The sequence below is a fragment of the Rosa chinensis genome, chromosome 4 (assembly GCF_002994745.2).
Source record: "Rosa chinensis cultivar Old Blush chromosome 4, RchiOBHm-V2, whole genome shotgun sequence".
NCBI classification, from domain to species: domain Eukaryota; kingdom Viridiplantae; phylum Streptophyta; class Magnoliopsida; order Rosales; family Rosaceae; genus Rosa; species Rosa chinensis.
The window spans coordinates 19,759,480-19,774,694 of NC_037091.1; the positions used below are offsets into that span (position 1 = coordinate 19,759,480).

Here is a 15,215-nt window from a genome sequence, read left to right on the forward strand (position 1 = left end):
AAGCAACTCAACGCACGGAAATATGCAATCACAAGTCCAATAATTGTTCTTTCTATAGCTACTTGCATGCTTGCTTACTAGTCTGGCTGCCCAAATTAGATTCGTGCTCTTTGTTTTCTTTCTGGTCTGAAGTATCTCCTTCTGCTCTCTAAGACCGAAGATTCTAATCCATAAATTCCAATGGACACTTTGAAAGTGAGTGGAGCACGGGACCCACGGGTCCCCACGTGGCTCCGCCCCTGAATGCTTGTATACAAAACCCATATAAACGTCATTGGACAGACAAACCTCCTGGTTTGACTCGCACGTACTTCACGCTTGGCACTGCTTAAAAGAAACTAAAGCGAGCTCAGCTGTCTGCATTTCTGTTCTCATCAGCTTATTATTCATTTGCAGCTATTTTTGTCTTCCATGTAAGAACAGAAGCATCGATACAAAATATATATATATTACTGATATAACTGGAGGCCGTGAAGCTGCAAGCTTGCTAGCCTTAACTTGATGGCAAGCTCCGGGTCACGGTGTCCGCCGTTCGACTTTTCCGGCAAGTACTACGACGTTGTGTCTGGAGATGGCTGTAGGAGGCAAAGCAGCTTCTTTGAAGGGAAATCAGTGCTCAGTCAGAGCGTTGGATATTCTGTTATTCTTGGCTTTGGAGCCTTCTTTGCTATCTTCACATCTTTCCTGGTATGTATATGTATATGGCCCCTATTTCTTTCATCTTCTATCTTTTGATGAATACAACTTTGTCATTGATGTTTGGTTAAAATTTTCTGTTGAACTAAAGTCCAGAACTAACAATTTTTGGAGCTGACTTCAGGGTAAAGAAAATAAAATTTACCAGCAAGTCAACTTTTGTGTGCTTTAGCTCTTAAAAAACAGTAGTAAGAAAACAAACTAAAATAAAACTTTACCCTTAAATAAATCCCAGTTATTTTGGAATAGCAGGTCCTTTCTATTAACATTTTTGATTGTATATCGATCTCACAACAGAATCTTAATCCTTGTGTTACAATAAGTCGTTGTCATGAACCTCTCTATTCATTGCCAATAGATTTTTTGTTGGATGATATAACTTTCTACACTCGATTTTTGTGTTCTGCAAAATGAGTATACATATTTACATACGATTATACTGGTTTATAAGAGGACCAACTAGCCCTATTGTCAAGACTCCAGAGGCTTTGTGAAACTTGAATCATTTTCACTACTGTATGAATAGCAGGACATGAAAAGACTCTAGTCAATGTTACATTTATATCATTTTCATTATTGTATCTGTGAATCAGGTATGGCTGGAGAAGCGGTATGTTGGTTCGAAGTACACATCCGAATGGTTCAACACAGCCGGAAGAAATGTTAAAACGGGGCTTATAGCAAGTGTGATTGTATCTCAGGTACAGTCCCTGGGATTAATGCAGCCATTTGCAATTTTTCTGTGGAAAAGGGTAATTTTGGTGGACTTATTGAGCTTCCTATGTTTTCAAAATTTTATTTTACAGTGGACATGGGCAGCTACAATTTTGCAAAGTTCAAATGTTGCTTGGCAGTATGGAGTAAGTGGACCTTTCTGGTATGCTAGTGGAGCGACTATTCAGGCACGTCCAAGCTGATTTTTAAACTGCTGATTGTTAGAGTCAGTTCATTAGATTAATAAAATGACCTCTAATACCATGGATAAATAAGGATTGTTTGATTTGGTTAAAAAATAGGTACTCTTGTTTGGTATAATGGCTATAGAGATCAAGAGAAAGGCTCCTCATGCTCACACTGTATGCGAAATTGTAAAAGCTCGGTATGTTTGGTTCCATTAAAAGAACTGATTTAATGCATCAAGTTTCAAACCTCACAGGATTTGTGTCCAAAAGCTCATAGATAATCAATTGTAATCATCAATATTTCTCTTCAGCTGGGGCACAGCCGCACACATAGTCTTCCTCAGTTTCTGCTTTTTGACAAATATTATTGTAACGGCAATGCTGCTGCTCGGTGGTTCTGCTGTTGTAAATGCACTTACCGGAGTAAATATCTATGCTGCTTGCTTCCTGATACCTCTTGGAGTAGTTGTCTACACTTTAGCTGGAGGTCTAAAAGCCATATTCTTGGCAAGCTATATACATTCTGTTATAGGTAATCATTAACATATCCCTTCTAAGTTGTTTTGACGCATTTCTCTTTATCTATTCATGTCAGTCTGACATATTTGTTCTTCATGTATTTGGTTTCAGTTCACGTGGTTCTAGTCATATTTGTTTACCTTGTATATATGGCAAGCAATGAGCTCGGTAGCCCCAGAGTTATGTACGACCGTCTGGTAGAGGTAGCAAGTAAATCAAGAATCTGTCAGGAGCCAGTTTCTCATCATGGGCAGTCTTGTGGTCCTGTTGGTGGGAATTACAAAGGGTCGTACCTAACAATGCTGAGTTCCAGAGGGCTAATGTTCGGGATTATCAACATTGTTGGAAACTTTGGCACTGTTTTTGTTGACAATGTAAGTTCATAAAATTTTTAGACCAACTAAGAAGACATAATTTCACATGTTTAAGTTCAGAAATTTTGTTTATCACACTTCAAGTAACCCCCTGGAAACTTCAGGGATATTGGGTAAGCGCCATAGCTGCACGGGCATCATCAACTCACAAGGGTTACTTGTTAGGTGGGCTTGTCTGGTTTGCAGTCCCATTCTCTCTGGCAACATCACTAGGTCTGGGAGCACTGGCCCTTGACTTACCAATAACAGCAAGTGAAGCAAGTCGCGGTCTTGTTCCTCCTGCAACAGCTATAGCTTTGATGGGAAAAGGAGGATCAGTTCTTCTTCTTACTATGCTCTTCATGTGAGTTTTAGCTTATATATATTTAATATTTTGTTGCAAAGAAATTCATAGACATAATGTCTAGGAACTTGATGTCAAGTACTTCAGCAGTAGCATATTATTCTATAGACCGTCAGAAATGTTTTGGTTAAAACAGAATTACATACATTTTTGTGAAGATCTTTTGAATACTTGAAGTTTTGATCTTCCAATTATCTTATATTTTGAACAGGGCAGTGACATCTGCTGGTTCTTCAGAGCTTATAGCAGTATCCTCATTATGTACATATGATATCTACCGCACATACATAAATCCAGATGCAACTGGAAAGACAATCCTCAAGGTCTCTATGGCTGTCATCTTTGGTTTCGGATGCTTTATGGGGTTGTTAGCAGCGATACTAAACAAGGCAGGAGTTTCATTGGATTGGATATATCTGGCAATGGGAGTGCTCATTGGCTCTGCAGTGCTTCCCATTGCTTTTATGCTTCTATGGAGAAAGGCAAATGCAATTGGAGCAATTCTAGGAGCAACCATTGGTTGTCTTCTTGGGATCATCACTTGGCTATCGGTTGCGAAAATTGAATATGGCCGAGTGAATCTTGACACAACAGGTAGGAATGCACCAATGCTTACTGGAAACCTTGTCTCTATACTTACTGGTGGTGCTATACATGCTATCTGTAGCTTTGTGTCACCACAAAACTACGATTGGGGCACAACCAAGCAGATCACATTGGTTGAGGAGGAAAAGAGTGAGCTGCCAGCCGAAGAGTACAAGGAGGAGAAATTATTGAGAGCAAAAGCATGGATAGTGAAATGGGGTGTTGGATTTACTTTTGTGATTGTTTTGTTGTGGCCTCTTCTAAGTCTTCCAGCAGGTAATAATTCCAATAATGATTCTAACACTCCTTAAGAATTAAAATTGATTATTTCTTATATTGTGAATGGGTGCATGAGATTTTAGTATAGTGGGCAGTGATTCCAATAATGATTCTAACACTCCTTAAGTAGCCACAATAAGAATTAAAATTGATTATTTCTTATATTGTCAATGGGTGCAGGGGATTTTAGCATAGGGTACTTCACATTCTGGGCAGTGATTGCAATAGCATGGGGTACAATTGGTTCCATTGTCATCATTGCTTTACCGGTATTCGAGAGCTGGGAAACGATCCAGAGTGTCCTTCGGTGCATGTTTACAAATGACAGGCTCATGGAAAACGTTGAAGAAATGAACTTGAGGATGGGCGCAATCATGTTGGCTATACCAGAAGCAGAGAGAATTTACTTGCTTGAGAAGGAGAAGGCTAAGAAGAAAGAACCAATAGAGCAACTGCAACCATATATAAGACTCGGTCAGTGATTGAAGAAGCATATGATGGTTACAACGGAATTTTCTTTCCTGGGTATAATGCTTGGGCATCAAGGGTATGCAACTATGGGCAATTCTTGAGCCTCTAATCTGTGTCCATATTTGTCAATCTGTTTAAGAATATGAGATGCAAGAGAGATTGTAGAGAGAATTGGTGTGTCTATTTTTGATAATAAGAGCCTTATATATAGGGATTACAAAGTACATAGTCTTGAAGTACAAGGATTCTCATTTTAACTCGAATTGGGAATATTTCTCTCCTATTACAACTATAGAAAGTTGTTGCCTCTGAAAATCACCTCGGCCTATAAAGCCGAGGGATCAAGGAACAAAATGTCCTTCTCGATGAATAGATGCGGAGCGTGCCAGCACACGGCCAGAAGGCCAAGTGTGCAACTGTAGGTGTAGTGGATGTAGATCTGACTTATCAAGCAATCGTTAGCCGAGGAAGGAACTTATTCTCGGCTGCGGTTCGATGCCTCTAGATTAAGGACTTGGTGGCTGAAGGTCGGGCGAGTTAGGTGCAGTCGTGAGAGTATGAGTAAATATAAGGTTAATAGCTACTATGCGACTACAAATAGTAAATAGCACGATCAAACAAGTAAAGCATAAAGACAATAAGGAGCAAATAAAAGATAATAAGAACGAAACTAAAAACTGGAATGGCTGCAAATTATCAACTATTGTTTGAAAGAAAACAAAGAGAACAATTCGAAATCGATACTAGGCTACAAGAAAGATAAAGTAACTGAGATTGTAACTAGCAGAGCAAATAAACTAAGGTAACAGACGGAAATTCTACCTAAGCAAAAGGTAAGACGAAATAAGAAAAGCTTGATGGCTTGAGTTTCTGGAGTTGTGTGTGTTTGTCTTCTGTCGATGCTTCTATTTATATCGGCTGCTTTATGACTTGAACTGATCTCTTGACTCTTTGAAGTTGAGTGGAATTCGGCCTCCTCTTGCCTTAGTGACTCTATCTTGATTCGGCTTCAATACTTATTATTGGCTGACTTGACGCTGGACTCTATCCGGATTGGCTTTGATGGACGTCATCAACGGCTGCAATTAATCTTGAAGTAGGCTTATCTTGGATTGAACTCTCCTCATCGGCTGACATGAACTTCAAGTCGATTGAAATACTACTTGATCAAATTTCATCTTTATCGCTTATCGGCCTCTTCTGGCAATCGGCCATTATCTTTCTAAGTTGAGTTCGGATTGGAAACCAATTAGAGTATTGGCCGACGGGCTTTTAGACAATAAACCAATGACTACGGGCCGGCCGATAATCAATAACCTAGCTTCGTCTGACTCATGTTGGACCAACTGAAGTGTCCACTTATTCATCGGCCAACATTTCTAGTTACCGGACCAAATTACTTGTAGAGCGGCTCATTGTAATTAGAAATGACTATGCACATTAGTTATGTCCTAGTGACCATGCAAATGTGGGTACAAACATTGCCCCCCCCAATTTTCTTAAGCATCGGCGACATTCACCGAGTGGTTGAGAAATTTGAGTCAACCTGGCCCCCTAATCGACTTCGAGAAAATTTGAGAAAATGAAATTCGAGTAGGTAAGTGAGTTGTTCGTTAGTAAGCCAAACCAGGTTAATGGTGTGGATAACAAGGAAATATAGCTTTTGGTGGCCAACAATTTAATAGATACATGGAAGCCAATGACAATTAATTTTCGAATCGGTCAACATAAGAGCGAATAGTCATATCGGCTAACGAAGGCCAACAATTAATTTACTCGAGTGTGGCCGATTGATAGAACTAGAGTTGGCCGACACGTGAGAATGGTCATGGAAGCCAACAAGTGAAAAATGCGAAGTATTAGCCAACAAACGAAAAATATCGCAAGGAATCCAATTTGCAGCTCATGTTGGCCAATACATGGAAATTTTCAAATTGGCTAATAAAGCTATTTCGGGTAAGCCAACACATGAAAAAGTTCAAGTTGGCCAATAAGTGAGAAAATCTAAGTTGGCCAACAAAAGAGAGTAAGCCATCAAGGGAGTCAATTTGTTGCTCTTGTTGGCCAACACAAGAGAGAATGGTAACCAACCTAAATTGAAAGTGGCAGCCAACTCAAGAGTTCAAATTTTAAGTTGGCCAACGAAAATAAAGCAAGCCAACAAAAACAAATTTTGAGTTGACCATCAAAGAGAGAGGGTCAGCCAACTCAAGAGTTCAAATTTTAAGTTGGCCAACGAAAAGAAAGCAAGCCAACAAAAACAAATTTTGAGTTGGCCATCAAAGAGAGAGGGTCAGCCAACACAAAAGAAAATTGCATGTTAGCCAACAAAGAAAGAGGCAGCCAACACAAAAGAAAGCTGCAAGTTGGCCATTGAAAAGAAAAGTTGGTCAGCCACTACATGAAGAAAAGTTGGCAGCCACTTGAAGAAAAGTTGTAGCCAACAAGAACAAAATTTAAGTTGACCAACAAAGAGAGAGAGTAAGCCAACACAAGAAAAAAATCAGCCATTGAAAAGAGAAGTGGGTCAGCCACTTAAAGAAAAGTTGGTCAGCCAACATGAAGAAGAGTTGGCTAACTCTAATAGCAAAAACTTGGTCAGCCTATTACCCGTCCTCTTGCTTCTTTTTTTCTTCTTTTTTTTTTTTTTTTTTTTTTTTGAAATGTTTATCCCTTCATCTGCAATTATGACCACAAACAGAGAACTCTCTTCCATTTCTAGTAAAAACAAGCTGCCCTCTGGTAAGTGAATCTCTCAGCTCCAATTGAATCTTGCAGCTCCAATATCCTCAAATTCATCAACACCCTCATTTAATGGTGATCTGGGTATGAAGCCGAGTGTATCCCCGTGACCACGCAAGGTACTACATATTTTCAATTTTTACATTTGAGTTTGTAATTTAGAAAACTCAGATCTGAAGAATCTGATGAATCTCCCTTGTATATTTCGAGTTTAGCTTTGCATAATCACCTCTCCTATTGTTCCAGAGCTGAAATCATAGCTGGGTATCTCTTGATTTTGAGCAAATCCAATTCTATCAGGACTATATAGTGACTGGGTAATCTTGAATTGCAGGTATATTTCTTACTTTTGAAATGCAATTTCGTATCTTGGGGTAGGTAGTTGTGCAATTATAGCATTCTGCACTTGTGTTCTTATTTTTTCCAGAAATCTACAGTATATGCCATGAACTAAACTGACTGCAAAAAGCACAAGATGGCAGATGTCTTTAAACCCCTCTCAAAAGCTTGTTCTCTGCTTGTAATTTCGTTAGCTCAGTAGTTCTAACCAAAATCCAATTACATATTGCAATTATATAAAGCACACTTATGCCATTAAATGTGCTGCAGATTCCCCAGATGTAATTTAATAAAATGGACCAAGCAACACTTTTGTCTTTGTTGGTTTTCAAAGGCCCCGTAATGATTGAGTAGATGCATAATTATCTTCATTAGAGGAAGATAAGTTAATGCCAATTGGTGATCTCATTGATCATCTTTTCCCTGACTTGATGTGATGTAATTGGCCAAACATTTAATTAACATTGAATGTCCCAGCTTTATTTCAATTGTCCCAGCTCATTTGCCGAGAATTGCATGTCCCAGCTTTACTTTGATGCAATTGCTGTCAATTAATTGCAATTTGCAATTATAAAATGTGCAGCAATTACATGAGGCTCCTCCCACATGCAATAGTTGCGGCCACCATTTCTAGTATTATAAAAATGTGCAGCAATTACATGAGGCTCCTCCCACAAGCAATTAATATATGCTGCATTGATTGCAATTGTCTCAGCATTTTTTTTTTTTATCTTTCATGGATTTTTTTTTCTTTGACGATGCAATTGCTGTCAATTAATTGCATTTGCAATTATAAATCCCCTATATATGTTGTAGTCTCAGAAATTGGCCTCTCATATCATTAATAGTACAATCTTGTAGCAATGATTTTGTTCACTCATATAATTATGTGCTATTAATCTAATTGATAAACCTTCAATTAGTTTATTTGATAAACCTCGGGCAACGAGTCTTTTCCATGTGCAATTGGCCATATATATATATATATATATATATATATATATATTTTATATGTCGAGAATGTCTTGGCTCATATGCATGTAATATGCTTTTGCCCCCCCCCCCCCCCCAAGTTTCGTGGTTTTCGGCGAATAGCACCGAATAACTAGAAACTTGGTGGACTCTGAGAAACATGGTGTGCTAATCAATTATGCTCTATATCATGCAGGACTTGGTTGTCCAAGCAATGGCTTCGAAAGGGACCGCAAAAAAGTATCACCAAACGCTCATTTGCATTGGCGGAAGCACTAAGTCAAGCCACTGAAAAGAATGCCTCGGCCTTCATGAATAGAATAACACAACGAGTCCCGAATGAAGGTGGAGTACGTCAACTTGGCCCAAGTTTCCAGAGTGATATACCGGCTGATGTGGAAAAAATTTTGAGCCAGCATGAAGTGGATGATTCTAGCTATTTTAGTGAAGGAAAAGCATGGGGAGCGTGGGGAACAAAACCAGGAAAATGGCCTGGTGAAACGGCCAATTGGATTCCGTGGGTAGAACGAGTCGAGAAGCGATTTGGGGAAATATGGAAACGACTTGGGATCTATGACGCCATCAAGCTGTCCACCATTACTATTCCTTGTGACCGCTCCTTGCTAGCTGCCGCTATGTGTTTTTGGAGTTCTCAAACAAACTCTCTGGAGCTTCAGTTTGGTGCACTTAGTCCGACCTTGATTGATATAGCGGCCATTATAGGCCTGCCGCCACATGGGCAAGTGGTGGACATTGTATTTGCAGAAGGAAAGTTTGACATTGATCTTGGTGGTGAGCTAAGAGATCGAAGTAAGGGCAGACCAGTCGTTGCCAATTATAATACATGGATTGAGGTGTTTAACAGCGGCTTGGGAAATAAGTCACTTGATAGTATTGGCAGTCCAGAAGAGAAAGAGGAAAACCAGCAGGAGACAATGGAAGTAACTCATGTAGAGCATGCTGCGTTTCTTGCCTTTTGGATATGTAAGTACTTAGTGTGCACAACTTCTAAAAAAGTGAATGTGGAGTACTACAAGTTGGCTGAAGCATTAGCAAGTAAAGAAGTACAAGAGAGCGATCAGCCATTAGCTCTTGGTCCATTTGTGCTTGCCCACTTATACAGATGTCTTCACCATTGTCTGACCGAAGGACTGAACCCAAATTGGTCTGGGCCATTGTGGATTTTTCAGTTGTGGCTGCACACTTACTTTCCCACTTTCAGACAGCCGGGTTTAGCATTGGCTGTTGACACTACTCTTGGACAACAATTGGCTCCTCTTGATTTACTTCCTCATTCGGCAGAAGAGTGTTTTGAGGTGTTGTTCAAGTGTCCAGAGTTTTCTGCAGAACAGTTTGCCGTTTGTTTCAGTAGGAAGTATCCACCTTACCTTGCAATGGATATCAGCCAACACGCCTTAGAAAGTGAGACGAGATGGGAGACTGCGTGTTCAGCTTGGAAGAGTGCAATAGGTATGAGGGATCTCTTCTGGGGTGCCTTGTCTGGTAAAACACTCAAGTGTGGAGTGGAGTTATATTCACCATCCTATGTCAGTCGTCAGTTGGGATATTATCAAGCTGTACCGGCTCCGGTGCCAGAATCGTCAAACCGATATAGTTCATTGCGAGCCGTTTTCTCCAATAAGGACGACATTGAGCAGAATAACAAGGCGTTTGTGTACAACATGAGCTTTCCCATGAAGACAAGAGTAGCAACTAGCAAGAGTTCCTCTCAGTTCAGAGAGTGGTGGGCGAAACGAGTAGGTAGCCGCTTTAAAGATGGGTTGGTGTCGGCTAGGCGATCGGCTTTTGCAGGAAATCCATGGGCACAAGAGAAGCCGAAAGCTGTAAGGCGTGGTAAAATAACAAGCAAAGTTGCTAGAGCATTTCCAACTATAAGTAAGTTGTTGCCCCCCCAAGTGTACTTTCATTTATGCACATGTTGTTAGTTTGTTCATTAACTTGGGGTTTGTTGATTGTAGGTGGCCAAGAGTCTTTGAAGAAGTGTGCTAAAGGGAGCACAAAGAGAAAGGCCATCCATAGTGCGGCCACTGAGGCAGCCAAAGGTAGGCTGAAATCAATTTGAATTCCAGTCGGCCATTATGTAAGGAATCATGGCCGATGGCTAATGGCATTTATGTTTTGTCTCCTTTGAATAACAGATGGTGCTACCATGTCTTCAGCGTCTCAATCTCCTCCAGTGAAACAATCAGCAAAACAAGACGAGCAATCTTCTGAGAGTGAAGAACAATTGTGCGTGGCCAAACGAAGTTGCCTAGAGACATTCAAGGTATGACACAACAGCAGAGAGAATAATTGGCTATTGGCTTGAGCATAAATATGACATACTTTATATGATGAATTTGCAGAAGGCCAACGTCCAAAATGCCATTCCTAGTGAAACAGAGGAATCCGTGGAACTAACCATTGATAAAAATGGCCACCCGAGTAGTGACGAACCCGTGGGGGAGATAATTTCTCTTGAAAGAATGGCTGAAAGCGAAGTTGTGACAATGAATATGGAAGAGACACTTGTGCTCACCCAAACTTCAACGCAAGCCAGTATTCCCTCCTCGTCACTTAGTGAGCAACACCTGGTGTTGGCTAATGAACTAGTAAGTATGCACCAAACATGTTTTGTGATTACTTCCCTTCTATTATGCTAAAGAACTGATTGTTAGTGGTTGACATTGTAGGAAGGTAGACTAGCTTGTAAGTTTGCTCCTTCAAAAGTTGCCAGTAATTCACTAATGCCAAAATGACACAATATGAACTGCTCAAAATCAATGGCCTTGTGTTTCCTTGCATGCTTAGAGAAATCAAACATTGACACCGCTATTATCGCAAATGATTCAACTAAGTTTCGATTCAAGAAAGTAGCTTCCAACCTAGGATTGAAAATCGTTACCTGAGAAGAGTTTTCCCCATCCCACAATAATTGGGGAAATCCAGTCACAGTTACACTTTACTTATGATCTTGAAGCATGTGGTCTTCATCATGAATAAGCTCACAGTCTCCAAGCACCAACCCAGGCTTGCAGAAACTCTTAAATTTAATCTTCATGGTGGACAATCCACCACTATCGTCCCAAAGCCCATCCAAATCCAAATTTCCCTTTGAACTCTCTGTCCTCTTATCAGAACTCTCTCCCTCCCCAGTATCTAATTTCTCATCAGAACGTTCACAAAGGGTTTCCACTACTTCAACTCTGGCATTCACAATTTCCTCATTTTCTATATTCAGAGATTTAGATATTAATGAAAGGAGTTGTGAAGTCCACCTGCCCCTTATCTTCAAAGAAACCATCATTGTCCTGCTCAGCACTGACAGAACATAGCGCCATCTCATCAGAAGCATCAACAACTTCACGATGAGTAGTGAGTCCTCCACCTTTGTCTCGAATGCTCATAGGAGCAATAATGGTCCTTCCTGCATTACACATCCCATCTGATTGCAGCATTTTATCAAACATATAGAGTGCATGGTATTCTCTTCTTTACACACAAACTTGGTGAGTAACATGTAGAGTGCATGGTTCCACAAACACTTGATACACGAGTAAACACTTGTGGATGTACCCACATGTTAGAGAACAGAGCTAATGCTTTAGAGGAATCAGAGACTGTAGCACAGCCTGAAATCATACTGGTCCATGAAACTGCATCTCGCTTAGGCCTTTTATCGAACATCTTCCGGGCGTCTTTAACAATACAAATTTTGACTAGCTGCTTCAGTTGAGAGTTGAGTTCGAGCATGTCTACATGATTACCCAGATGGGTTTTCTGCTCAAGGTACTTTGGTGTTGATTATAAAACTAGAAGGTTTCGGCATCCAGTCATAGCTGCAACTATCAACACGGGAACAAAAGCAGGAGATGTCTCAACTGGCACATCGAAAGCATCGGGTTCTGCGGATGTAATCAAAAGAGCGCCACATCGGTCCGTCTTTGAATCGCCATGAATTTGGGTTCGACTGTGGTGAGCGAGCCTAGACAAGGGTTTTCGCTTCATCAGTATTTGGGACCTTATCCGAAGGTTTTGGTTCACCCGAATCGGTTTGAGCCTCTTGGTTGTAGGTGTACCGTCTCTATCACCACTGAAAACACTGCCATATGTGGAGGACAAAGTCTATTGAGAGATTATGTTGGCCTTGGATTGAGTTTGATGGTGGGAAATAGATGATTGGAGTGAGGGTAATTGACTGGTGGGTTAAGTGATTCGTGTTGAGGGTTGGGGTAAACCAAAGCAACATGATAAGGAGGTAGAGGTGAGAGAGGCTCTGATTATGACCGAAGGTTGGTGCTGAAAATGATACGGCGTGTTTTGGGGGTTAGGAACAAGAGGCGGAGGTGGTGGATAGTGGCCCGGCGGTGTAGGTGGTGTAGGCTGCTGAAAATGATAATGGTGGGTGGAAGAAGGAGGCGGGGGCGAACGTGCATTGGCGCTCAACTGAGCAGAAAGATGTGGAAACTGGTGAGGGCTGAAAATGATAATGGTGGGCGGAAGAAGGAGGCAGGGGAGAACGTGCATTGGCGCTCAACTGAGCAGAAAGATGTGGAAACTGGTGAGGGCTGAAAATGATAATGGTGGGCGGAAGAAGGAGGCGAGGGCGGACGTGCATTGGCGCTCAACTGAACAGAAAGATGTGGAAACTGGTGAGGGAAAACATACCCACTGATGATTTTTTGGGATGATGGGCGTGGTGGGTAGCTTGGTTGGGATGAAAATTGAGTGAACTCTCTATGAAATTGGTGGGTATCTTGAAGACGATAATAGTCTGAGCAACTGTAACCCCCGCCGTAAAGGCCAAAATTACAAGGGTCAGGCAGACGCGGCGATGTAGATGAATATTGTGGTAGAGCGCTCCTCAGCCCCATGATTTGGAGCTCTGATACAAATTGTTAGGGTTCTAACCCTAACTACCGAAAATGATCAACAGATGAAAAAGAAAGCTAAAGAGAAAATTAAGAAATTGAAATTGCAGATATATTGATCGATGAAGAAAGGAGTACAGAGTTCTGGTTTATATAACCCAAGGATGAGCTACCTACCCGGACACGTGGCTCCCATGTATTGGCTACAATAACAACCCAGCTAATTAACGACTAATTAACCCACTGCACACGTGTATAGCACATGACACATAATGAGTTCTCCTACTCGGATCAGGAATGCTTATTTAAGCCTATTTTCATAACACTGGGATTTTTAATCTAAGGTTGGCTCGAGTGTTAATGGTTAGGTCAAGTGCTCCTTTCACAGGTAAATTTTGCATCTTTTTCTTCTTGATCAATGAACTTACATAATTATGTGGATATTATTTGCAATTAATGATATTATTTTGTGGGTTGCACGGAAGATGGAGCTGATGGGACTGTTAAAGATGGGTCTGAGGGGTTGTGCCAAATGAAAGGATCAGTTTGGTTGGGTTGAGTGCTTATTTCACAGGTAAAGTCTGCATCTATTTCTTCTTGATCTCATGATGCAAAGTATAGTGCATTTCTTGTTGTCTTGTTTGATTTTGGTATTTCATGATTGGAGCAGAGGTGTAATTCGTTCATAATTTTGGTTTTTATGGTTTGTGGTGTAGGATTAATTGATTGGAGCAAAGATTGGTTAGATCTCCCCTTCTTGCCTTTACTTTTGTTTCGTATTAAGTTACAGATGATTGCTACCAGTTTTTTGTACTTTAATTGCTCCAAATTGTTGTGGTTTATTAAAGATTTGAAATCAGCAATTCATGATCTCAGTGGTGCAATTGAAGGTTTTGAGAAGAAGAACAACAAAGCAACTTCATATCAGTCCAAGAGAGCATCAACTGGTTAGTCACTTATACTCTCCGCTTGCTTATAACTTTCATGTTTTCTCATTCTCAAGCCAATGGCCTTCATGCCTCCTTAAATTGTAAGAGTATTAGTTTTGCTGTACTTTATTGAAGTTTTGTTGTTGGTCGATGTCTCCCCTTGATAAGCATTGAGGTTGCAACTGATGCTCTGGTATCCACTAGTCTCTCGAAACTTGGATATGCCTAATTAGCTCGTAATCTTTGGGTTTTAAGTAAGACTCTTGTTATTTTTTGTTCAGAAATGAGAGGGTTGATGATAAAAACTTGTCAAATCTGGGCCATATAGACCCATTACAAGGTTGGAACTCACTCTTATTTGATCTTCACAGTCGGTTAATTTTGGTTTGTTCTTTTCTTGTTTCTTCTCTCAAGATTTTAGTTTTTGTGCCATGATATATGATATATGATATATATGATATATGATATATTGATAGTTATTTGCAATTCAAGGCTGTGGTTTTTAATTCAATTTGTCTTGTGATGAATGTCATTCTGCAGTTAATAATAAGCTAGACTTTCTGATTGCAGGAAATTTTGGCATCTCGTGAGAAATCCAAAACTCACAACTGGACTATTCGAATCCACAAGAAGCATAAATTAATTGGACAGAAGAGGAATTAACTTTTTTTTTTGGGTTTTTCAATTGAGAGTTTCTATTGGGACTTCCAAATCTACTCACTTGACTTCACTCTATATATTATGAATTGTTAAATGACATATATAACCTACTATAAAATGACTATTAAAGACAATAATTATACCAAAAAAATATTATACTTATTTTATGTAGACTTTCCAATTCAATAATATTAGATTGTATTCCTTATTATTTTCCTTATCTATTTGCATTTTCCAATTTCACTACATACTTATTAAAGCATTCATATATATTTAATAAGAATTAAAAATATAATTAAGATCATGTGACATAAAAATGTATGATATAAATCTAAGTCAATCAATTATATTTATCATGTGGTACAAAAAATACAGAAAAAAATAAACATTAACAAACAAATGATTTTTTTTTTTTTTTGAGAATAAAAACAAATGATTTCTTCATTATTTTTTTTGCACAGCTAAAATAGAAAAAAAAATTATAAAAACATAATAGTTCATGGAATTTTCTTATTGATTAGACATTAATTTTT

At 39.7% G+C, this 15,215-nt stretch overlaps 2 protein-coding genes across 22 annotated transcripts; both read left to right on the forward strand.

The window, feature by feature from the left end:
• The first annotated feature begins 314 nt into the window (after window positions 1–314).
• Window positions 315–4,408, forward strand: LOC112197949 (urea-proton symporter DUR3). Its single transcript, XM_024338930.2, has 9 exons — window positions 315–687; window positions 1,290–1,397; window positions 1,503–1,598; window positions 1,713–1,795; window positions 1,910–2,130; window positions 2,229–2,491; window positions 2,596–2,834; window positions 3,046–3,695; window positions 3,879–4,408. Exons 1-9 carry the CDS (start codon window positions 502–504, stop codon window positions 4,178–4,180), a joined length of 2,148 nt encoding a protein of 715 aa, XP_024194698.1. The 5' UTR covers window positions 315–501; the 3' UTR covers window positions 4,181–4,408.
• A 2,464-nt stretch (window positions 4,409–6,872) lies between these two features.
• LOC112198081 lies at window positions 6,873–14,781 on the forward strand. Of its 21 annotated transcripts, none has more exons than XM_040519206.1 (12): window positions 6,873–7,030; window positions 7,158–7,245; window positions 8,419–10,118; window positions 10,202–10,285; window positions 10,382–10,509; window positions 10,589–10,834; window positions 10,916–13,481; window positions 13,579–13,667; window positions 13,810–13,834; window positions 13,942–14,040; window positions 14,304–14,362; window positions 14,593–14,781. In XM_040519206.1, exons 3-7 carry the CDS (start codon window positions 8,534–8,536, stop codon window positions 10,979–10,981), a joined length of 2,109 nt encoding a protein of 702 aa, XP_040375140.1. In that variant the 5' UTR covers window positions 6,873–7,030; window positions 7,158–7,245; window positions 8,419–8,533; the 3' UTR covers window positions 10,982–13,481; window positions 13,579–13,667; window positions 13,810–13,834; window positions 13,942–14,040; window positions 14,304–14,362; window positions 14,593–14,781. The 21 variants fall into 21 exon arrangements, with proteins under 21 accessions (XP_040375140.1, XP_024194868.1, XP_024194870.1 ...); XM_024339100.2 differs by having other exon boundaries at window positions 13,970–14,040; XM_024339102.2 differs by having other exon boundaries at window positions 13,984–14,040.
• The last annotated feature ends 434 nt before the right edge of the window (window positions 14,782–15,215 follow it).

Coding starts and splice junctions, on each gene's coding strand:
- LOC112198081 (XM_024339098.2), top strand. CDS start 8,534: ATGAATAGAATAACACAACGAGTCCCGAATGAAGGTGGAGTACGTCAA. Junction 10,119..10,201: donor TAGAGCATTTCCAACTATAA/GTAAGTTGTTGC, acceptor TGTTGATTGTAG/GTGGCCAAGAGTCTTTGAAG. Junction 10,286..10,381: donor GGCCACTGAGGCAGCCAAAG/GTAGGCTGAAAT, acceptor TTTGAATAACAG/ATGGTGCTACCATGTCTTCA.
- LOC112197949 (XM_024338930.2), top strand. CDS start 502: ATGGCAAGCTCCGGGTCACGGTGTCCGCCGTTCGACTTTTCCGGCAAG. Junction 688..1,289: donor CTATCTTCACATCTTTCCTG/GTATGTATATGT, acceptor TCTGTGAATCAG/GTATGGCTGGAGAAGCGGTA. Junction 2,131..2,228: donor CTATATACATTCTGTTATAG/GTAATCATTAAC, acceptor ATTTGGTTTCAG/TTCACGTGGTTCTAGTCATA.